Source organism: Dryobates pubescens, chromosome 11, assembly GCF_014839835.1.
Source record: "Dryobates pubescens isolate bDryPub1 chromosome 11, bDryPub1.pri, whole genome shotgun sequence".
Lineage (NCBI taxonomy): Eukaryota > Metazoa > Chordata > Aves > Piciformes > Picidae > Dryobates > Dryobates pubescens.
The window spans coordinates 27,735,340-27,757,709 of record NC_071622.1 but is presented as its reverse complement, the minus strand read 5'-3'; the positions used below and the strand labels follow the sequence as shown (position 1 = coordinate 27,757,709).

Genomic DNA, 22,370 nt, shown 5'->3' with positions numbered 1-22,370 from the left:
AACCCCCCTGCTGAAGCAGGGGGGCACCCACAGCAGCTTGTTCAGGATCACAATGGCCAGCTGGGTTTGGAAGCTCTCCTGACACGGAGACTCCACAACCTCTCTGGGCAGCCTGCTCCAGGGCTCCAGCACCCTCACACCAAAGAAGTTTCTCCTTCTGCTTAGAAGGAACCTCCTGGGTTCCAGTTTATGCCCATTGCCCCTCATGCTGTCACTGGTCACCACCGAAAAGATTGTGGTCACATCCTCTTGCCCTGAAATGTCCTTTAGCTCTTGCTGAGCACTGAGCAGATTCCCTCTCAGGCTGCTCTTCTCCAGGCTCAACAGACCCAGGTCTCTCAGCCTTTCCTCCTCACAGAGATGCTCCGGGCCCCTCAGCATCTTTGTAACTTCCACTGGACTCTCTCCAGTAGTTCCTTGTTTCCCTTGAACTTGGGAGCCCAGAACTGGAGCCAGGATTCCAGATGTGTCCTCCCTAGGGTAGAGTAGAAGGAGAGAAGAACCTCCCTTGATTCACTGGCCACACTCTTCTCTATCCACCCCAGGAGACCATTCCCTTATTTGCTATCGGGGCACATTGCTGGCTGATGGGGAACTTGCCCACCAGCACTCCCAGGTCTTTCACCACAGAGCTGATTCCCAGCAGGTCACCCCTCACCTGTACTGGTGCGGGGGGTTATTCCTCCTCAGATGCAGGACCCTACACTTTCCCTGGTTGAACTTGGAACAGAGTAGAATAGAATTAACCAGACCTTCAAGATCATTGAGTCCAACCTATCACCCAACACTATCTAATTAACTAAACCATGGCAACAAGTGCCCCATTGCAATGCAATTTCAGTCTTTTTCTGCTCATCTCAAACCCAAAGCCAAACTCCTGGAACTGCAGCTCTGAAAAGCAACACCAGAGCTGTTCCCCTCAGCCCAAGCATCCTTTTAGTTAAATTCAAGTGAGTCCTTCACAGTTTCTTGTTCTCTACAGAAATGCTCTTCTGTGTTTTTAGGAATGCTGAGCAGCAAAGGATACTGTGGAAGATCCCTGATATCTCCCAGAAGTCAGAAAATGGAGGTAATCCTGCAAGTTATTAACTCAGAATACTTAAATGTGACTCATTTCTCCTGCCTGCACACAAGCCCAGACACACAGATTCCTGCTGGTGCCTGCCAGGGCAGGATGCTGTTGACAGCTGGGAGCAAAGAGCTTTGAAAAGCAGGGCTAGGTGCCACTGGTGCCGCTTTGCCAATCATTTTGGCATGCTGGGTTTGGATGTGGTGGTTTGCCAAGTGCTTTGCTCCATTGACCCTCTCTGTGCCTGAAGGCTGCGGCAGTGTGTCTCCATTGTGTGGATAGCAGCCTCCCATGAGTCATTTCATCCCTATAGCTCATCTGCCTCATATTGCTGGGATGTCTGAAAAGTGAAAATCTGACGAGGGAGAATCATAGAGTTGTTCTGGTTGGAAAAAATCTCTAAGATTATTAAGTCCAACCGTCAATCCAAAGGCACCATACCCACTAAACCATGCCCTAGGTGACATGTCTACACATTTCTTGAACACCTCCAGGGATGGTGACTCCACCACCTTCCTGGGCAGCCTGTTCCAATGTCTGACTGCTCTTGCAGTCAAGAAATTTTTCCTAATTTCCAGTGAGGGAGCTGGGCTCAAGTCCTTCCCAGGGGTGCTACTGGGTCAGGTACAACTGTGGGAGCAAGCGTCACTTGTGGCACTTTGGGCACCTCATTGCCTTTGGTGGCAAATCTGGCCCTGGCTTATAAAGCTTTTGTGGGGGACTTTAACTTGCAGGTGTGGGGTCACTGCTGGCCAGGTTCCAGCTCTCAGAGGGGCCCAGCACCCCGGCTCCCCTGGCTGTGCAGTTCACCAGTGAGGGGAGCACGCTGTCCAGCTGTGACATCGAGCTCGTTGGCGCCGGCTACCGCTTCTCCCTCATCAAGAAGAGGTTTGCAGCAGGTAGGTTCCTGCTCTTGGGATGCCAGTCCATGATCACAGAACCACAGAAATGTTTGGGTTGGAAAAGACCTCTAATATCATTGGGTCAAACTGTCAACCCAACACCACCATGGCCCAAAGTGCCATGGCCACAGGTTTCCTTAACACCTCCAGGGATGGTGACTCCACCACCTCCCTGGGCAACCCATTCCAATGCCTGACCATCTTTATGATGGTCCTCTCTGTGCTGGCGTGCTGGGCACTGTCCCTGCTCTTTATGTGTTACTGTTCAAGCCCATTGGTCCCACCACAGCATGCTGTGGCTGGTGGCAGAAGGAGAAAAAGCTCCTTACATGAAACATCCTGCTGATGTTATTGAGAGCCTTGAATTTCACCAGCTCTTTTCTGCATATGGGTTCTGCATGAAAGGCAAAGTCCTGGGGAGCTCCAGGAAGAGGTTTTGCCCTATTGTTGCAATATAAACACCAATATTGTGGGTTTTGCCTCATTGCTGCAGTGAAAAACAAATATAAAGGTAAATATTGTGGGGTTTGCCCCACTGCTGCAGAGAAAAACCAAGTCTTCTTCTGCATGCTGCTCGTGTGTGGCAGAGAAGGTGGAGGTGCGTGGTCACCAGGAACCAGGACAGCGAACTAAATTGGAGAAGCAAACAAAAAAGGCTGTATTTTACAAGTAGAATGAAATGCAATGAATATATACAAAATACACAGTATTTACAGTATATACAAAAATAGACAGGAAAGAATGTAACACAGAAACTCCCTCTGGAGGAGAATTCCCCCTCCGGGTTCCCCCCATACCCCCTTGTCCTCCTTCCTCCCCTTTACCCAAAAAGGATTAAAGAGAGAAAATGGATATTAAGGGAAATTTTGTTAGTTCAAAGCAGTTTTTAAGGGAAACAAAAAAAGTTAGTTTTCTTATCTCAGAAGTCCAAGGTCAGCACCAGCCCAGAACAGAACAGAAAGCAAGCAGCTGAACAGACTGACCTCAGACTAAATCCTTGAGGTTGCATTCCTACTGATCTACCAATGAAATTCATTTAACGTTATCTTTGTTTTCCTTTTTGCACCAAAACATTCAGCTAGAGTATTCTGTAGCTGTCCTTTCCTTAAAGGCCCAGCCTAAAACTGTCACACTTCCTCACACTGATGTCTGCTGCTCTTTCTAGGTAAATACTTGGCTGATAACTGATGGAAGCTTATGCAAGTCTGTGGAAAATAAATACGGCAAAATCTCCAAGGACTGCTGTGTGTGGAACGGGTTTTAATTACAGGTTGAGGAAAGAAAAGAAAAGAACTAAATCCTGCACTGGGAACATTTCTGTTGGAAGTGTCAACAACTTTCAGCATGGTGTTTTGGGTTTGTTGGTTTTTTTTTTTCTTGAAAAGAAAAACAACCACCATCTTTGACCAGTCCTTCCAGTATTTACTTCTAGATGTTAACCTTGTTAATGGTTTTAAAATGTAATTATTGTATTTGTAAATGGTACTCATTCCAGTAAGGCTGTATTTTTGGCAGTTAGACCCTTGAGTTTTAGCATTCTACTACTACTCCCATTCATGAAATGGATGTAATTTAAACTGTGGTTATATCAAATTTAGTAGCAGTACTGTCGAATGGCACAATGCTTAACAGAGGTAGATTAACATTTTTGTCAAATATTATATACGATTTCAATACTGGTAGCTGTTATGAAGGGGGTGCCTCAAAACAAAGAGAGAGTTCAGTAGAACCAGTGTGCTGATTCACCTGTTGGGTTTTTCTTTGGTTTTGGGTTTTTTGTTTGTTTTCAGTCCTTAGTATGTCTTCATGGTGATGAATAGAAAGCTCTATCTTCAGGTTTAGCTGGTTTAACTCCAGGAAAATATCACTGTAAATGTGGAGGTTCCTAATCCAAGCTCCTAGCAAAACGCATACACAGAAATATGTCACTTCTGCAAAGAGCATTTCCTTCAGATTTCTGTGACAAGAATCACAGAATCTTTTGGGTTGGAAGGGACCTTCAAGATCATCTAGTTCCAACCTCTCTGCCATGGTTAGGGACACCTCCTACTAGAGCAGGTTGCTCAAGGCCTCATCCAGCCTGGCCTTGAACACCTCCAGAGAGGGGACATCCACAACCTCCCTGGGCAACCTGTTCCAGTGTCTCACCACCCTCACTGGAAAGAATTTCTTTCTAATCTCCAGTCTCATGTGCCCATGTTCTCTTAGAGCCACATATGAACCATCAGGAATCCCAACCCTGTCCCATAGACAACAAGCACTTCATTTTTCCTGGTGTTCTCGTATTTTGCCAAATCATAGAATGGTTTGGGTTGAAAGGGACCTCATGATCAGCATGTTCCAACCAAATAAGAAAAAAAGCAGCTGAAGTGGCTTTGGAGCTAATCAGAGCTCACAGCACTGCCCAGGCATGCTATTGTTGGTTTTAAGGATGCATTTTTCCATGCAGTCTCCTGATTCTGGGTCACATTTCTATGATCCTTCTAGAATGGTTTGGGTTGAAATGGACCTTAAAGACCAGCTAGTTCTAACCAGAGAAGAAAATTGAGCAGGCAAAGAGGCTGGGTAGCGAATCAGAGCTTACACCACTGTCCAGAAATGCTATTGCTGATTTTAAGGATGCATTTTCCAAGCAGTCTCCTGATTTTGGGTCACATTTTTATGTTTCTTTGCTTGCTCGTTCTGTTTTGTTTGTTTCTTTTTCCCGTTTTTTGAAGCCCCAGAGGTTTAGGAAGTGCTTTAAACAGTTGCAGCCCAGCCATGCCTTTCTATTTCACCACATAGGCAGGAAAGCACCTATGTACAAACACTGGGAAAGAAATGCAGCCCAAGGCTGGCCCTTGGTGGAACACCCAGTGCTGGCTGGAGCAGGAAAATCATGGTGGGGCTACCAAAAGCCTGTGTCCATGAGCCTACCCTGCTGGCATCAGGAGCTATCTTGTGGAGACAGGAAAATACATGGAAGTGTTAGGTTGGAGGCTAAATTGCCCCTCTGTGTTTTCCCTGAGTGAATTTTACAGTCACAAATGTTGCCAGGATTCAGCTGATGCATTTGTGTTGGAAAACTTAAACTGAGCATGTTGGGAAGTGCTTACTTGCAGAGCAGTTTAGAGTGATGTAGGAAAACAGAAACCCACATCCATCTTAAAAGAAAATGAGGAAAGCTGGAGATATTTCAGTTCTGAGATGACTCCCAGACTGAGATGTGCATGATAGGATGGTTGAGGTGTGTGCATGCTCACAGAAGATATTGACACAGCAGAGAAAGCACAATTCAGTTCTTTATAGGCTTTGAAACCAGTTCAAGAGAGACAGGAAACTACTGGAAAGAGTTCAGCAAAGGGCTACAAAGGTCCTGAGGGACCTGGAGCATCACTGTGAGGAGGAAAGGCTTAGAGACCTGGAACTGTTGAGGCTGCAGAAGAGCAGCCTGAGAGGGGATCTGTTCAATGCTCAGCAAGAGCTAAAGGATGTGTGGGGACTGAGAGGATGGGGCCAGACTCTTAGTGGTGGCCAGTGACAGGACAAGGGGCAATGGGCACAAACTGGAACCCAGGAGGTTCCATCTGGATAAAAGGAGAAACGTCTTTGTTGTGAGGGTGCTGGAGACCTGGAGTAGGCTGCCCAGAGAGGTTGTGGTGTCTCTTTCTCTGCAGAGCTTCCAAAGCCAGCTGGCCATTGTGATCCTGGCCAAGCTGGTGTGGGTGTCCCTGCTTTAGCAGGGGGGTTGGACTGGATGATCTCCAGAGGTCCCTTCCAATCCCACCATGCTGGGATTCTGGAATTCTGTGAAAGTCCACTTGCCAGTACTCCTGGGTGAAGTATTTAACCTAGTTAATTTTTCCCTGAACTGGAAATATGTACAAACTGTGGAACTTCTCCCTTTCTGGCACAGGAACATAGGGCAAAAATCTAAAAACTCTGTTTCTGCATAACTGGTTCTTGCTGTGTACAATTGTTACAGACTCATGCTTCCAAAAAACCATCTCTGTCATAGTCCTGAAAAGAAGGATTTTATAATGTAAATATTCCCAGAACCTAGAGATTTTACTTTATATTTAATTTGGAGTACAAAGTGTTTACATTAGCATTGGGTTTTTAAATGCTTTTTAAACAAAACAAAACCCCCACCCCAAACCCACAACCCAAAGCTCATCCCATTTGTGCTGTCCCACACAACGGTGGTCTCATTTTCCAGGTCCATGGTAGTTCTGGGCTATAGCACCCATGGCTTATGTAGAGAGATGGGCAAGTCCTGCACCCTTCCCGGGGCAGATTGCCCGGCAGCTGTGTTTGGCATGCTGACACATTGGCAGCTCCATGGGGACACCATCCCATACCAGCCATCAGCAGGTGACACAAAACAGCTACTCCCAGCCCGTGACACTGGGACCAAACCCAGTGTTTTGGGACAAGTTTGTTGTTGTTGTTTTTGCATACTGCTTTTGCCAAATTTTCGTGTAGCGCTGTAGTTCACCAGGTGTTTGCTCAGGAGCTTTGAGCTGCATGTGTCCACCTTCCCTCCTAGCACAACCACCCTTCTAGACTGCTTTGCAAGAAGATGCTGGTCCACTATTGTAGGTTTCATTTGTCCTGCCCACTTTGATGTCTGAGCGGAGAATGCCCTGGGGATGCTTATTTTCATAGCTTTGTAGAATGGTTTGGGTTGGAAGGAGCCTTGAAGATCATCTAGTTCCAGCCTCGCTGCCATGGGCAGGGACACCTTCCACTCCACCAGGTTGCTCAAGGCCTCATCCAACCTCGCCTTAAACACCTCCAGGGAGGGAGCATCCACAACCTCCCTGGGCAACCTGTTGGCTGGGCATTTGTCTTCCTGTGTGCCATATGAGCATGGCCCCCCCAGCATTACCCCACACAGAGAGGAGGGACTGACCAGTTGTGCTTCTAAGTCTCAAATGCAACAGCCTGGTCATCTTTCTGCCTGGCTTTGAGAAGGTGGCAGAAGAGAAAAAGATTATGTGCAGCAGGAATGAAGCAGACTTAAATTAAAAACACCAAGTAGTGGTGATGTAGGAAAATAGGAATCCATGCCCGTCTTAAAAGAAAAGAAGGAAATCTGGAGACATTTCAGTTCTGAGACAACTCCCAGACTGATATGTGGATGGTAGGATAGTTAAGGTGTGTGCATGCTCACGAAAGGTACTGACTCGGAAGATAAAGCATAATTCAGTTCTGCATCTTTATCCATCTTTATGGGCTTTGAAACCAGCTCCAGAGAGATGGGGAACTACTGGAGAGAGTCCAGCAGAGGCTACTGAGGGGCCAGAGGATTGTTTATACCCAATTTCAGCTTCTGTAATAGCAGCCAGAGCCTGTGGCTCTGGAGAGGGCACAAGGGATCATAGAATCATAGATTCAGTTCTGTTGCCCTGCTGGATTCAGGGGCTCTGCAGACTTCTGCTTCAGCTTTTAGGCAGGAAGAACTAGATATCTTCAGAGAATGCATCTGTTTGCTCCTCCCTGCCTGCTAGCAGGGAGTTGAAAAGATTTGGTTGCTTGTAAGTCACCTGCATCTCTTGAGCTAAGCATCAGAGCTTGGTTTTGGAGCAAGTGGTTCTGCATGTCCTTTGCTGAGGGTGTAAAGGGGGTCAGCCCTCTAGCACTGTCATCCCTTCACTCAGCAGCACTCAGATCTGAGTAAACCAAGGAGAAATGAAGGAGACATACCAATAATAAACAGGTGTGATGCATGCATAGAAAGGCTTTAGCTTGGCTATTTGCATAGACCTTTTCCTATAGACCATGTCCTCAGCCACCTCTGCCCCAAGAGGGTTTCCTCTGGGATCCTCAACAGCCACAGCAACCCAGAGTTACAATGCCCTGAGTGGGAGGTTTTATTCCCCACAGACACCTGCAGACTTGGACCTTTAGATGTTAGGAGCAAGAAGTCTTTTTTCCTTCTTGTTGTTTTGGCAGGTTTTCTTCTTCCATTTGTTGCAAACATCCATGATTCTCAGCCAGCTTATGGTGCTCCTCACAGGAGATGTTCCAGACTGATCTTCTACTTTAATAGTATTTCTTAACTCTGAAATTGCTCAGTAGTGTGAACTACTGCCAAATACTAAGCTTCTAATTTGGTCTTTGGATTTGTTCTTAAATATCACTCCCCTGTTAAAAAGTTTATGTTAAAATGCCATCCCGTTCTGGGGGGACAGGGAGGGAAAGGAGTTTCCCAGGCAGGCTGGTGTCACACCCTCACTGCAGGATGTTGTTGGGGCAACCCCTTGTGGCAGTGACCAGGATTTGGGGCGGGTGGGGCCGGGGGGGGGCCGGGGAAGGAGAGAAATATGCTGCTTAAAGTGATCATTTTGAAGCCATGCACACTGGCAGGTGAGATTCATCTGCTTTCTTTAACATGTTCACAAGGGTGCAGGGTAGTTGCTTAAGCACTCAGGCATAAAAACTGGTCAGCTCTTGCATGGGTGATTATTTTCCTACCAAGGTCCCTGCCCAGACCTTTCTGTGCTGGCCATGCTGCTGTAGGTCAGACTTGTATTTATTTACCTAGTTCTGGATGATTTCAACCAGTCATGAAACCACGGCTGCAGAGATTCCTGCAGCATGAGCATCATCTAAAGGGTCACCGCTTCACTGTCTCACAGCAGTATTTTTCAGTGGCTGTCTGCAATGAATAGGTGACTTATTTTTAAATGACCTAAGAGCAAAACTTCCTTTACGAAAAAGATTCAGCCCTCCTTGGATCTCTCCCTCTTTTCCCTGTCTTCTCTGTGTCACAAAGGAATCCTGCTCCATTTCACCTTTTCTTTTTGGGAACTACAACCCATGGGTCTGTTACCCAAATATCCAACATCAACCCGAGAAAGTCACTTTGCTACACTGAATATGGAGTGCGTTTTATCCCTACCCTTTTGTTGTTTGTACGTGAAAAGGTTTTGCTTAAAAAAACACCCTTTATTTTGAAGCTTACCATAACCAAAACACATCACATTGTACTCTGCTGGTAAGAAATGAGTCTCAAAGATGCCATTTCATAGCCAGAATTCTTCCTTTCTTCTTTTCCTCACAATTTCCCAAGGAAGGTCATTATTCCAGAGCTGGGAAGTTTTTATGCTTGTCAGTATTTTAATTCTTATTTCACTGCAAGGCTAGCAAAAGACTTGCAGAAATCTTCCCCCCTACCTCCTGCATGACCTCCCCTATCACTTTAGGAAGGACTGCAGAAAATGCTGCTGACAATTGGTCTTGCAATCGCAAGTGTTAGTGTGGTGATGCCCTTCAAAGGTGCGCACGCAAGCAGGACTTCACTACAGTGTGTGATAAAACATGCCAGGGTTTAGCAAGGCATTGGGAATATCTGTGCAAAATCCCCCTCTTTCTAGATGAAAGGTGAATTGCTGAGGACATGCCATCCTGCTGCTGGGTTCATATTCCACACAGGACGGGTTTTCCACTACAAAATACTCTAAGGTTTATGAAATCACTCAGTTGCTTTGATGTCATAAACCGTATGAGAGGAGAATCAGGTTGTGGTTTAAAGCTCCAGTCCTGCAGCCACAGGCTGGTAGGTAGAGGATGCAGGGCACAAGAGAACCTCACCATGACACCTCTGAAACCATATGGAGATGTTAGTCAGGGTTTGAGAGAAGAATCAAGTCAGGTTGTGGTTTAAATAAGCTCCAGTCCTGCAGCCACAGGCTGGTGGGTAGAGGATGCAGGGCACAGGAGAACTTCACCGTGATGCCTCTGAAACCAGAGGAAGCCCCAGAAGTAAATTGGATTTCCCCAGGTATCGTCCCTGTATCATTTTATGACCTCCCTCATGTATAAAATGTTTATAAATATTTGTGGATTAAGATGCACAGGTCTATTTTTAAGATTTAAGTTAACTAAGTTAATGAATGGCTGGCCTTTTTTGCCTAAACGTGCAATGAGATATATTATACCTTTAGTTCTACGATGGCCTAGGTCCTGCTTAGTCTGTGATGAAAAACTTTGCTGCTTACCTACTGTTCTCAGAGAAAAAAAAAAAAAAGAAAGAAAAAAAAAAAAAAGCCACAACAAAATGAATGACTTTAAAAGGCATAAAAGGTTTGTTGCACACAGACTATTGCAGCAAAGCTTTGCATTTGACCACTGGTAATATGAATGTGTTGTATTGACTTGTTGAAGATAATCATGAAAACAACATATTTTAAATGTTACTTGCCTTATAGATTAGAATATGACTCTGTGGATATAATTTATTAATTTTTTTTTTCTTTTTCTTTTTAATTTTTTTTTTTTTGTAAATAATGGTTGGTTTGTTTTGTTTTTTTTTTTAATAAATGTCTCTCCTCCATTCTTCCCCCAACCCCATCACCCATTTCACAAACTCTTGAATATGCAATTATTTACCATGCAGAACGTTGCAACAAATAAATCCCCACGTCTGAGCAAAGTTTATTAATTCCATCCGTAAGGACCACACTCAATACCTGACTGAGTTGCAATTTAAATGTGATTTTTTTTTTTTTTTTCTCCTTGAAAATAAACAAAACCAGTAAAATAACATCCTCTCTGAGTGAGTTTTGCTTGTATGTGCAGGAACATCCAGAGGAGCTGGGCAGAGCTATCAGGGGTTACCATATCCCTGGCCCGAGATGTCATTGTTGCTGGAGCTGTGTGCAGCTTCCCAGCCTGGGGACAGCTTGGGGGTGGCATGGGGGGATGTGTGGAGTCTATGGGGACGGGGGATGGTTTGAAGGGATGCATGGGGGCTGTGAGGATATCTGTGGTGGGCTGAAATATGAAGGATGGTGGCCAGCAGGGCTTGAGGGCATCCATGGAGGACATGTCAGGGTTGTAAGGACACACAGGGGATGTAGCCATATGTGGGGACCTGTGGGATCCATGGACAGCACAGAATCACAGAAACATTCAGGTTGGTAAATACCCTCAGGATCACCAAGTCCAACCAATAACCCTACTCTACAAAGTTCACCCCTAAACCATATCCCCAAGCACCACATCCAGACAACCTTTAAACACATCCAGAGTTGGTGACTCCATCACCTCCCTGGGCAGCACATTCCAATGCCTGACCACTCTTGCTGGGAAAAATTTTTTCCTAATGTCCAGCCTAACCCTACCCAGTCATAGCTTCTTGGTCCATCACTAATAACTTGTGAGAAGAGACCAGCACCAGCCCCATCCTTTCAGGCACTTGTGGAGACCAATGAGATCACAGAGCTCATGGGGACCTGTGTGGGCTATAGGGACATATGGTGACCTGTGGGGTCTGTGGGGATCTACAGGGGTCACAGAAGACCTCTGCGGGCCATGGGGACACATGGGGGGTATAGGGGCATGTGGTGACCTGTGGGGTCCATGAAGGTCCACAGGGGTCACCGGGGACCTCTGTGAGCTATAGGGACATGTGGGGACCTGTGGAGGCCATAGGAACACATGGTGGGCTGTATATAGTAGCCACGGGGACCCAAGGGGGCTTTAGGTGCATGTGGGCACCTGTGAAGGCCCTGAAGACCCGCAGTGGCCCTAGGGACGTTTAAGGGCTGCGTGAAGCCGTGGGAGTCATGCGGAGGCTGCAGGGACCCCCAGGAGCCATGAGGATGTCAGGGAGCTGTGGGGACTTGTGTGGACACTTGGAGGTCACAGGAGCCCACGGGGACTTGCGGAGACCCGTGAAGGCTGTGAAGACACGGGAGGGACCCACGGGGGCTGTGTGGACACGGGCGAAGAGGGCAAACCACGGCCACCAGCGCCGGTAACACCGGCCCGGGCTGGGCGGGAACGCAGCGGCCGGCGCCGCCCCGCGGTCAGCGGGAGCCGGGTCCCGGCGCCCCGCCCTTCCGCCCGCCCCCAGCAACGGGGCGGGCATGGATGGCGGCGGGGCTGGCAGCGACCCCCGCTCGGGTGAGGCCTCGGGGCAGGGCGGTTCGGGGTGGGGCGAGGGGGAGCTGCGCTGGCGGTGGGATTTCCCTCAGAGACTCGAGTCTAACCTCTCCGCCTGCCCCTCAGCTCCCGCCGTGCGCTTCCCGGTGGCGGCGGTGGATGAGATCCTGAAGGATGTGCTGGGGAGCTACCTGAAGGAGCAGCCCTATGAACCGGCCCGGTGCAGAGACCTGGCGGAGGACATCGCGGAGGTACCGCTAGGCTGGAGGTGTGAGGCGTGGGGCTGCCGTCTTGCCCTCATGCCTCCAGGGGGTGTCAGGGAGGTGGCCGTCGGGGCCGGGAGACCCCAGATAAAAGTGAAAAATAAATGCTGGAGTATGCCAGCAAGGGGCACCAAGGGTTGCTCTGAGGTGGGTGAGAGTTTATATGAGTTGGTGGTGAGGTTTGTCCAAGCAAGCAGTTGCTCTGGCCAAGCACGGTTACACAGCATCACAGAACTGGAGAATGGGTGGAGGTGGGCTGGGGGATAGGGGCTTGGAAGGGACTTCTGAAGATCATCTAGTCCAACCCCCCTGCAAAAGCAGGATCACTTAGAGTAAATCAACCAGACACACATTCAAACAGGTTTGGAAGCTTCCGGAGACAGAGACTCTACAGCCTCTCTGGGCAGCCTGCTCCACCACCCTTACACCAAAGTTTCTTCTCCTGTTCAGTTGGAACCTCCTGGGTTCCAGTTTGTGCCCATTGCCCCATGTCCTGTCACTGGGCACCACTGAGAAGAATCTGGTCCCATCCTATTGCCCCTTCAACACGTCCCTTAGCTCTTGCTAAGCATTGGTCAGATACCCTCTCAGGCTGTTCTTCTGCAGGCTCAACAGCCCCAGGTCTCTCAGCCTTTCCTCTTCACAGAGATGCTCCAGGCCCCTCAGCATATTTATTGCTTCTGCTGGACTCTCTCCAGTAGTTTGCTGTGTCTCTTGAGCTGGTTTCAAAACCCAGAAAGTTAGATGAAGCTGCAGAACTGAATTGTGTTCTATTTTCCTCTTGCAGCCTGCTCCAGTGTTCTTCCACCTTCAAAGTGAAGAATTTTTTCTGCATGTTTATGTGGAACCTCCTGTGTTCAGTAAAAACTCCATGCTATGGTTACCCTGTCCAGAAATGCCATTTATAAATTTTAACTATGTATCAGACCTCTCCAGAATGACATTAGGATTGATTCTAACATTGACATTAGGATACCCCCTCCCTGGAAGCATTCAAGGCCGGGTTGGACGAGGCCCTGAGCAACCTGCTCTAGTGGGAGGTGTCCCTACCTGTGGCGGGGGATTTGGAACTGGATGATCTTTAAAGTCCCTTCCATTCCAGACCATTCTAAGTCTGTGAACTAAACTGCTTCCTACAGGCACTGCCTTTAGCTCAGGATTTAAGCACACTGAAGGTAATGCAATTGGAATTGATGTTCCAGAACTGTGAGGTTTGGGCTAGCAGACTCCACCTTGCTGCTTAGGTCTTGTTTTTTGAGACAGGGGGAGGGAAATAAATAAAGCAGAATGAGTACAGAGGAGAAATGCAGAAAGGAAAACTGAAGACAAAGAAAGAAAACAAACAGGCTGCTTGTTACCATGGGGTTCTTCAGGGCCCAACAGTAAGCCAAGCTGGCCTGGAAAACAAAACCCCTGAGCATGTCCTCTAAAAAGGGCTCACCACTTGGGTCTAAATGTGGTTGTTTTTTTTCCCTCTCTTGCAGGTTATTAAAGCTCGGGTAAAAGACCTTATGATCCCCAGGTACAAGATTGTTGTGGTGACAACGATTGGGCAGCTGAACGAGCAGAGCATGCAGATTGGAAGCAGGTGCCTGTGGGATCCTGCAAGCGATACCTTCTCGTCGTACGTGTTCAAGAACCCTTCGCTCTTTGCTGTTGCAAAGGTCTATGCTGTCTATTTTGAATAAGGAGGTAGTGAGAGAATCGTAGAATTGTTTCAGCTGCAAGAGACCTCTAAGATCATTGAGTCCAACCATCAACCCAACACCTCCATGGCTGCTAAACCATGTCCCAAATTTCCATGTTGCATCTAACAGCAGGAGAAATGAACATTCAGCCTAACTCTTCCTGTTTCTGGTGTTGAAAGTAGTTGTGAAGGACCAAGGCAACTTACACTTGGTTTGGAATGTGTTTGTGTCCTGGTTTGGCTGGGATAGAATCATAAAGCAGCCCTGGTCTGCAGGCCATTAGCAGCTTCCAGAAGGTCATGAGCTTAAGCTGGGAAGGGCAGGAGTCAGGACAGGTGCCCTAAGCTGGCTACAGGTGTATCCCATACCATAAATGACACAGTCAGTATAAAGGAGAAGTTTGTTGAGAATGAGGGCTCCTCTAGCTCCTCTTCTTAAAGGTTGCTCTCCCTGGAGGAACTTGCTGGTCAAACTCATCCTGAGGATGCTGTCCCGTTTATTGTGGCCACCACATTCACTGGGCTGAGTATCACTTTGTATAACTTATATTTGCTTTGGTATTAATATTAGCTTGGTGGTTGTATTAAATCTCTCATTTCACCCTGTGGGCCTCCCCTCCTTTTCCTGCTGTCCCTTTTTGGCTGGGGAGGGGTCTGTGGGTGATAGAGCACTGCCCTGTGGCCCTGGCTTTGTGTGCAGGCTGTATTCCAGCAGCAGCTTGATGCTGCAGGATACTCTGCTCAGTCTGGGGGTTGGAGGGACCCCTTCACACCATCCTGCTGGGGCCAGGGATGTCTGGGAGGCGTTGGTGGTGAGAGGGCAGCAAGGAGTGTGGAAGTTAGGCGCTTTGTTTGCTGGGGGCTGCCCCTGAGCACTGAGAAATGCCCTGAATGCAGAGAAAGTGGCTGAGAAGGTGTCTAGTTCTGCTTGGAGGAGACTAGCTTGGTCCCATGGAGTTTGTAATCAAGACAAAAATGTTACAGAATCATTTGGGTTGGAAGAGACTTCTAAGATCATGGAGTCCAACTGTTAACTCGGGTCTCACCACTAAACCATGTCTCTCAGCGCCACATGTCCATGGCTTTGAGACGGCTCCAGGGATGGGGATTCCACCCCTGCCCTGGGCAGCCTGGGCTAGGCCTTGACAACCATTTTGGAGAAGAAATTGTTCCTTGTGTCCAACCTAAACCTCTCCTGAGGCTTCTTGAGGCTATTTCCTTTTGTCCTGTCCCTTGTTCTGTGAGAGAAGAGACCAACCCCGACTTGGCTCCAACCTCCTTTCAGGGAGTTGTAGAGAGCCAGAAGATCTCCCCTCAGCCTCCTTTTCTCTGGTCTGAACAACCCCAGTTCCCTCAGCTGCTCCTTACCACACCTGTTCTCCAGACCCTCACATCTTTGCTGCCCTTCTGTGGACCTGCTCCAGCACCTCAGTGTCCTTGGAGTGACGGGCCCAAAACTCGACCCAATATTAGAGATATGGCCTCACCAGTGCTGAATCCAGGAGGACAATCCCTGCCCTGGTCCTGCTGGCCAGACTTCAAGTTATGTCCTGCTTAGGGAGCAGGGCTCCCCCAGGTCTGGACCTTTCTGTTAAAGACCCCATGGCATGCTGCCTTGGGTTTGTTCTCATTCCTCAGTGGTGGTTTATGTCATGATCACCCACACAGATGGTTTTGGTCAGGACAGTTTTAATCCATGAAAGCTGTGCCACAGGAACTGAGCCCTGTGCTTTGTGCTTTAGCAGAGGGAGCTGATCTCTCTCTCACTGCAGCCAATGCTGCAGCAGGATGTGGTCAGCAGCTTGGCTGCTTCACGCTTTCTGAACACAGATGGTTTGCTCTCCATCTCAGGCCTCAGTTCTTTGTTCTCTGTCTCCAGCCTCTGCTCTGTGGATGTCAAGGAGTTGCTGTCTTGTGAGAAAGGCAGGGGATTGTCGCCCTCTGTCACATAAAAATTAGAAGTTACAAAGGAGAAGTCACAGAATCATGGAAAAGTTGATAATACCTTTACTAGAAGGGGAGACTTCCCATGTTTTGGGTGTGAACAACAGAGAGGTTTCATGTCCGAAGGAGGGCAGTGAAGCTGGTGAAGGGTCTACAGCTGGGTAGTTGCAGAGTGAGAAGGTCTCCCCTCACCTGCATTTTCCCTGGGTTAAACAACACCAAGTCCCTTTGCTGCTCCTCACCAGATTTCTCCAGACCCTTCACCAGCTTTGTTGCCCTTCTCTGGATCTGCTCCAGCACCTTGATGTCCTTGGAGTGAGGAGCCCAAAACAACCCAAGACTTGAGGTATGACCTCACCAGTACCCAGTATAGGGAGACAATCACTTTCCTACTTCTGCTGTCCACACTATTGCTGAACCAGGCCAGGATGCTGGTGGCCTTCTTGGCCACCTGGACCCACACTGGTTCATCTTCAGCCAGCTGTTGACTAACACCCCAAGGTCTTTCTCTACTGGGCTGTTCCCAGGCACTCTGCCCCAAGGCTGGAGCCTTGATGGAGTCCTTGTGACTCAAGTGCAGGACCCATTACTTGGCCTTGTTGAACCTCAACCCACTGGCCACAGCCTCCCTACCCTCCCTACCCTCAACACTCCCACCCAACTTAGTGTCATCTGCAAACTGAGGGTGCCTCAATTCCTTTGTCCAGACCATCAGTTAAAGAGATCTGGCCCTAGTACTGAGCCCTGAGGAGCACCACTTGTGAGCAGCAGCCAGCTGGAAGCCCTGCTCCTGTCTGCTGCCTCCTTTATTTTTTTTTTCTCATTTATTTCCTTTTCTCTCATTGAATTTAGGTTACCAGAGTACAATTTTCTAGCAATGGCTGAATTTTCTGACTCCATCTCAAATGTGCTAAGAAATGTTAAGTCTGTCCAGCCTGGTGAAGACACTGAACCTGCAGAGTGTGTACTTGATATGCTTTAATTAGGGCATTCTTAGGATACAATAAGTTTTCTGGGTTTTACTGGGAAAAGAGGTAAAGGACAATGATGAAACACTTGGGTTGAGTGTGGCAAAGCTTCTTTCTGACATTTCAGATGGAGATTTTCAGGGATAGCTTTGGGCTTCACTCCTTGACTTGGAAAATCTTCATCTAAAATGGTTTTTAGTTATCGAAGTAGCAACAAGGAATAGAAGCCAAGCAAGCTCTGCCTGAAGGGGATGTGGTTCTCCTGCATCTCCTGGGAGCTGGGTGAGCCTTGCAGGGGTGATTAGCTTGCAGTGTGTTAATTAGTACTCACCAAACAGGTAATGATAATCAGTCAAGTGCCTTTTCCACCGAGAGCCACCGCAGGTGAAGACAACAGCTCGGACAAAGTCCCTCCCGCAGAGCTTCACGGTGTTTCCCTCACCTCTTCCTTCTCCTGCTGCAACCAGGACAGCCAGCAAGGCCAGCAGCAGCGCTGTGCCCCTCATCCTCTGAAACTCAGCTTCCCAGTGGGGCATTGGCAAGGCAGGAGGAATCCAGGGGGATGAGGTGAGGAGCTCTGAAGTCCTCTCCTTTATACTGAGGGCCTCCACGCTCCACTGAGTAAGGGCTTGTTCTGAGGATGACTTCATGTTTGCTGCCAACCAGTTAATCACCTGTTCCTGGTAGCTTTTGAAGTGCTTTGGGGTTTATACTGGGATCCCTATCAGCTAGTAAAGACTTCTCAAGACCATGTCACTGCCTTACTGGAGGGACAGGGGTACTATCACGTTTATAGGGTACATCTTGGATCAGTGTATATACTGTGTATGTTCTGCAGAAGTGAAGGGCTGTTTATCACATGGTTGGTAGCTAGTGCCTTTTGTCTCTTCCCACCCAGCTCTGCTACCACAGCCTGTGGATTTCTCATGCCTCTTATCACACTTGAAGCAGCTTGAGGTCTTTTTCTGTTAATGATCCCAAATTAATAAGAAGTGGGCTTCTTTCAGTGGTGCCTGCAGCCACATACTTCTTCATTACCCCTGTCTTCTTGTCATCCCAAGAATCCCATAGATATTTCTGCTTACCAGTATTTAAAGAGCCCTGAAGGCAAGAGGATGGGGCCAGACTCTTTTCAGTGGTGGCCAGTGACTGCACAAGGGGCAATGGGCATAAACTGGAACCCAGGAGGCTCCCTCTAAGCAGGAGGAGAAACTTCTTTGGTGTGAGGGTGCTGAAGCCCTGGAGCAGGCTGCCCAGAGAGGTTGTGGAGTCTCCTTCTCTGGAGAGCTTCCAAACCCACCTGACCATTGTGACCCTGGGCAAGTTGCTGTGGGTGCCCTTGCTTTAGCAGGAGGGTTGGACTGGATGATGTCCAGAGGTCCATTTCAACTCCTGCCATGCTGGGATTCTGTGATCTCCTTGTCAAGTTGGATGACTATGGACTCTTCAGAGGAATCTGCCAGTGCTGGGCAGTCCCTCATGAGACAGTCAGGTACTGAGGGGCTTTGGTGGCAAGCGTAGGCATCATGTGCCTCTGCATTGAGGCCTGTGGAGATAGCCCTTGTCTATAAATGCTTTAAAAGACAGGTGGAGGTTCTAAAGCAAGCACACAACTGCGTGCCCAGGATCACAGGGGCCAGGTGGCTTTGGAATCTCTCCAAAGAAAGAGACTCCACAACCTCTCTGGGCAGCCTGCTCCAGGGCTCTAGCAGCCTCACAGAGAAGAAGTTTCTCTTGTCTGTCCTTGTCCTTTTGGTCACATCTGACAGGCAGAAGTGGGTTCCCTAGAGCAGTGTCAGTGTCCTCTGGGACTGGAGGTCAGCAGGTTGATGATGAAGGTGATCCCTCCCTGTTGCTTTGCAGGTTGTTGGCAGTAATTGCTGCAAGCTGCTATAAAAAAAAAGTCTTGCAATAAAATGCCTCAAGGAGAAAATTTGGCCATTATGAGGTCAGAAATCCCATGTTTGACAACAAAATAGACGAGGAGCTTTGGTGATCTTTAGCATTTCCTAGCACCACCAGTGTTTTCCAGCACCATAATGTTCCAGTTAATGAGCTTCCACTATGAGCAAGGTGAATCAGGAGGTGTTCCAGCCTTGACAGAAAGCTCATCTTGCACCAGTTGCTTGGGTGAGCAAACAGTGGTGAGCACCCATGGAAAACACAGGGTGTGTTCAGTTCAGAATTGTAATAATCATTAACAGATGATTCGCCTTAATGGCTTTTTTGTCTTTTGAAATGGTCAAGGTTTCATTTTATGTCAAGGATAAACTTAGATGTTGGCTTTGAAATGTACAGAAGGCAGGAGAAAGTGACTGTTAATGCCTCACAAATGATCTTTAACTTCAGTGATGTGTTTGAATGTTGGATGTTTATTGTCAGGCTAATGAGAGTCTGAATGTCCTGTATCTATAAAATACCTCTCTCGATGCATCATGCTTGCAGGAGCAGCCAGCTGATGTCTCTGCCAGCTTGGCAAAGTGCTTCTCTGCCAAAGTTCTGGAACATCCAGACCCAGGGCACAAACTGGAACCCAGGAGGTTCCACCTGAAGAGGAGGAGAAACTTGCTTGGTGTGAGGGTGCTGGAGCCCTGGAGCTGGCTGTCCAGAGAGGCTGTGGAGTCTCCTTGTCTGGAGAGCTTCCAAACCCAGCTGGCCATTGTGATGCTGGGCAAGCTGCTGTGGGTGCCTCTGCTTTAGCAGGGGGGTTGGACTGGATGATCTTCAGATACCTTCCAACCCCCACTATGCTGGGGTTCTGTGGTGGAGAGATACCAGCTGCACTCATAGAATGCCAGGTTGGAAGTGACCTCAAGGATCTCATCAGGCAGTAGGGCTAGAGCTCAGATCTTAATTACTCTTCTGGAGAGATGCTTCATGCTTTTGATAAGCAATCAGTGTCTGAAAATCCTGTAAAACATTCCACTAGTGGTTTGCTGGGTGATTTTTCCTGTTTCTTCTGATCTGCTCCCCAGAAAGACAGCCCATGCAGCCAAACACTGCATGCTTCCAACCATCAGTGCAGGCTATAGCAAGCCTTCCCTCCCAGGAGGTATTCAAGGCCAGGTAGGATGAGACATTGAGCAACCTGGTCTAGTGGAAGGTGTCCCTGCCCATGGCAGGGAGGTTGGAACCAGATGATCTGTAAGGTCCCTTCCAACACAAACCATCCTATGATTCCCAACAGCTTTCAGCTCTCTAGTTGCTGGGAATGGGCTGTGTGAAGGGTGATGGACTCTCAAAACCCATAGATCTGTCTTCCAGAGCTGAAAGAGATAATCCTTGCTCTAGGACCACACTGTTCCCTTGGTTGAGGGGCCTTCAGAAAAGTGGAGCAGAGTGAATTTAAACTGCAGTTTTGCTTTGTCCTCATTTGCCAGGGTTCTACACTTCTGTCTGGCATGGGATGATCTGCAGCTTGCAGGAGCACCCAGTGCCACTCAGAGCTCACTCTCACCCTCAGGTGTCATTTATGGGATGATGGACAAGGTGGATCTGGTAAAAATTCCTTTCATTTGCTGTGTGGTTTCACAGAGGAGGCACAGATGGCATCAGGTAAGGACTTGAGCTGGGTTCCAGCTGTTATAGCTACCGATTGGGACATTTTTGCTTTTTTGGGCAATCCAAAGAGGAAGACCTTGGAAGTCAAAAAAAGGGAAGAAAAATACAAGGTGAAAAAACCTTGGAGGTAAAAAAGGGGAGGAAAAACCCAAGGAGAAAAGACATTGGAGGTTAAAAAAATTAGGTTAAAAAGAGGGAGGAGGTAAAAAAGGGAGGAAAAACACAAGGGAAAAAAACCATTGAGACCTTTCTGTCACCTCTGTACCGTAAGAGAGGCCATCTGTGTATTAAGACTGCTTGTCAGATGAGGGGGACTTCCAAGGGAAAATCTAGACGTTTCTAATCAATATCATTTCAAAGATAAGTTTTAATGATAGGAAAAGAATAAACAGTTTATCTTAACACCACAAAATATCTTTCTTGCTGCTGGCCACCTGAGCAGGGGTATTACTTGGGTGCTCTTAAACAGCTAAAGCAGGACCAAGTATGTCATGTAAGGTACCAACCTGCAAAAAAGAGAAAAAAGAGCTGTAAAAAGAAAAGAGTCAGTGTAATTGCAGCATAAAACACAGAGAGTGATCCAAAAGTCTTATTTAGGAACAGAACAGAATGGTTTGTGCAATGCAGGCAACCCTAGAATCCCAGCATGGTGGGGGTTGGAAGGAGCCTCTTCAGATCATCCAGTCCAACCCCCCTGCTAAAGCAGGGGCACCCACAGAGGCTTGCCTAGGATCACAATGGCCAGCTGGGTTTGGAAGCTCTCCAGACAAGGAGAATGTTCAGTTGGAACCTCCTGGGTTCCAGTTTGTGCCCATTGTCCCTTGTCCTGTCACTTGCCACCACTGAGAAGAGTCTGGCCCCATTCTCTTGCCCCCCTTCAACAGGTCCTTTAACTCTTGCTGAGCATTGATCAGATCCTCTCTCAGGCTGCTCCTCCCCAGGCTCAACAGCCCCAAGTCTCTCAGCCTTTCCTCCTCACAGAGATGCTCCAGGCCTCTCAGCACCTTTGGAGCCTTCACTGGACTCTCTCCAGTAGTTCCCTGTCTCTCCTGCCTTGGAACAATTGGAAAGGAAGGTAATGCAAGTCAAGTCAGATTCTCCCATCCCATCTAGGACAGCCAAGCCCTCACAGATACCCAGTGGTTTCCAAAAGAGCTAAATGGCTGATGGGTTTGCTGACACCGATGTGGTGAGACCATCTTATTGGTGGCCAGGAGAGGGCATGGTGTTTCTGTGTTGTTGGCAGGTAAGGAAGCTCTGCCAAATGCATTTAGAGGAAGCTCCACCTTCCTGCCCTTGCCCTGAGTGCTCTTCCCAACACCAGCTGTGGCCCACCACTGGATTTTTGATCACGTGAAACCTGAACATCAGTGTTGACTTACCTGTTCCTGAAATTTAGAATCATAGAATCAATAAGGTTGGAAAAGACCTCAAAGATCATCAAGTCCAACCTGTCACCCAACACCTCATGACTACTAAACCATGGCACCAAGTGCCATGTCCAATCCCCTCTTGAACACCTCCAGGGATGGTGACTCCACCAGCTCCCTGGGCAGCCCATTCCAATGACGAATGACTCTCTCTGTGAAGAACTTTCTCCTCACCTCAAGCCTAAACTTCCCCTGGCACAGCTTGAGACTGTACTAAATAATGCTTTTTAAAATTCCTTTGGTGGGCTTTGAATCAGGGCTTATCTGAAAACTAAACATGCATATCTGAAAGAAAACCACCATTTCTTGTTTTGTCATAGTTGGTCTGAATTCATAGAAAGAAAGGTCTTGGCTTAGCTAATTAGTGCTATACTCTATCTCTAGTTAAATGCTTCTCAGGGTGGCACATCTGAACACCTCGTGGTGTGGCATGCAGAAGAGCAGGAGTCATAGAATCATGGCATGTGTTGGGTTAGAAGAACAGCTCCCAGCATGGTGGAGGTTGGAAGGGATTTCTGGAAATCATCCAGTCCAACCCTCCTGCTACAGCAGGGGCACCCACAGCAGCTTGCCCAGCATCACAATGGCCAGCTGGGTTTGAAATCGCTCCAGAGGAGGAGACTCCACAATCTCTCTGGGCAGCTGGCTCCAGTGCCCTCACACCAAACAAGTT

At 48.0% G+C, this 22,370-nt stretch overlaps 3 protein-coding genes across 3 annotated transcripts in view; 2 read left to right on the top strand and 1 right to left on the bottom strand.

Moving 5' to 3' along the window:
- The window catches only part of SGIP1 (SH3GL interacting endocytic adaptor 1), a 69,996-nt gene extending 66,317 nt beyond the window's left edge, over nucleotides 1-3,679 (top strand). Inside the window, exons 23-25 of the mRNA XM_054165627.1 lie at nucleotides 1,005-1,069; nucleotides 1,804-1,968; nucleotides 3,137-3,679. Of these exons, the coding sequence (XP_054021602.1) occupies nucleotides 1,005-1,069; nucleotides 1,804-1,968; nucleotides 3,137-3,159 (253 nt within the window). The 3' untranslated portion in view covers nucleotides 3,160-3,679. The remainder of the gene's footprint in view (nucleotides 1-1,004; nucleotides 1,070-1,803; nucleotides 1,969-3,136) is intronic.
- An 8,127-nt stretch (nucleotides 3,680-11,806) lies between these two features.
- Nucleotides 11,807-13,894, top strand: DYNLT5 (dynein light chain Tctex-type family member 5). The gene is made up of 3 exons (XM_054165399.1): nucleotides 11,807-11,865; nucleotides 11,971-12,095; nucleotides 13,592-13,894. The coding sequence occupies exons 1-3, from the start codon at nucleotides 11,829-11,831 to the stop codon at nucleotides 13,793-13,795; spliced, it is 366 nt and encodes a 121-aa protein (XP_054021374.1). The 5' UTR covers nucleotides 11,807-11,828; the 3' UTR covers nucleotides 13,796-13,894.
- A 1,638-nt stretch (nucleotides 13,895-15,532) lies between these two features.
- INSL5 (insulin like 5) lies at nucleotides 15,533-17,463 on the bottom strand. The gene is made up of 2 exons (XM_054165483.1): nucleotides 17,038-17,463; nucleotides 15,533-15,735 (listed from the first exon to the last, which is right to left on the bottom strand). The coding sequence occupies exons 1-2, from the start codon at nucleotides 17,354-17,356 to the stop codon at nucleotides 15,533-15,535; spliced, it is 522 nt and encodes a 173-aa protein (XP_054021458.1). The 5' UTR covers nucleotides 17,357-17,463.
- Between the last annotated feature and the right edge of the window lie 4,907 nt (nucleotides 17,464-22,370).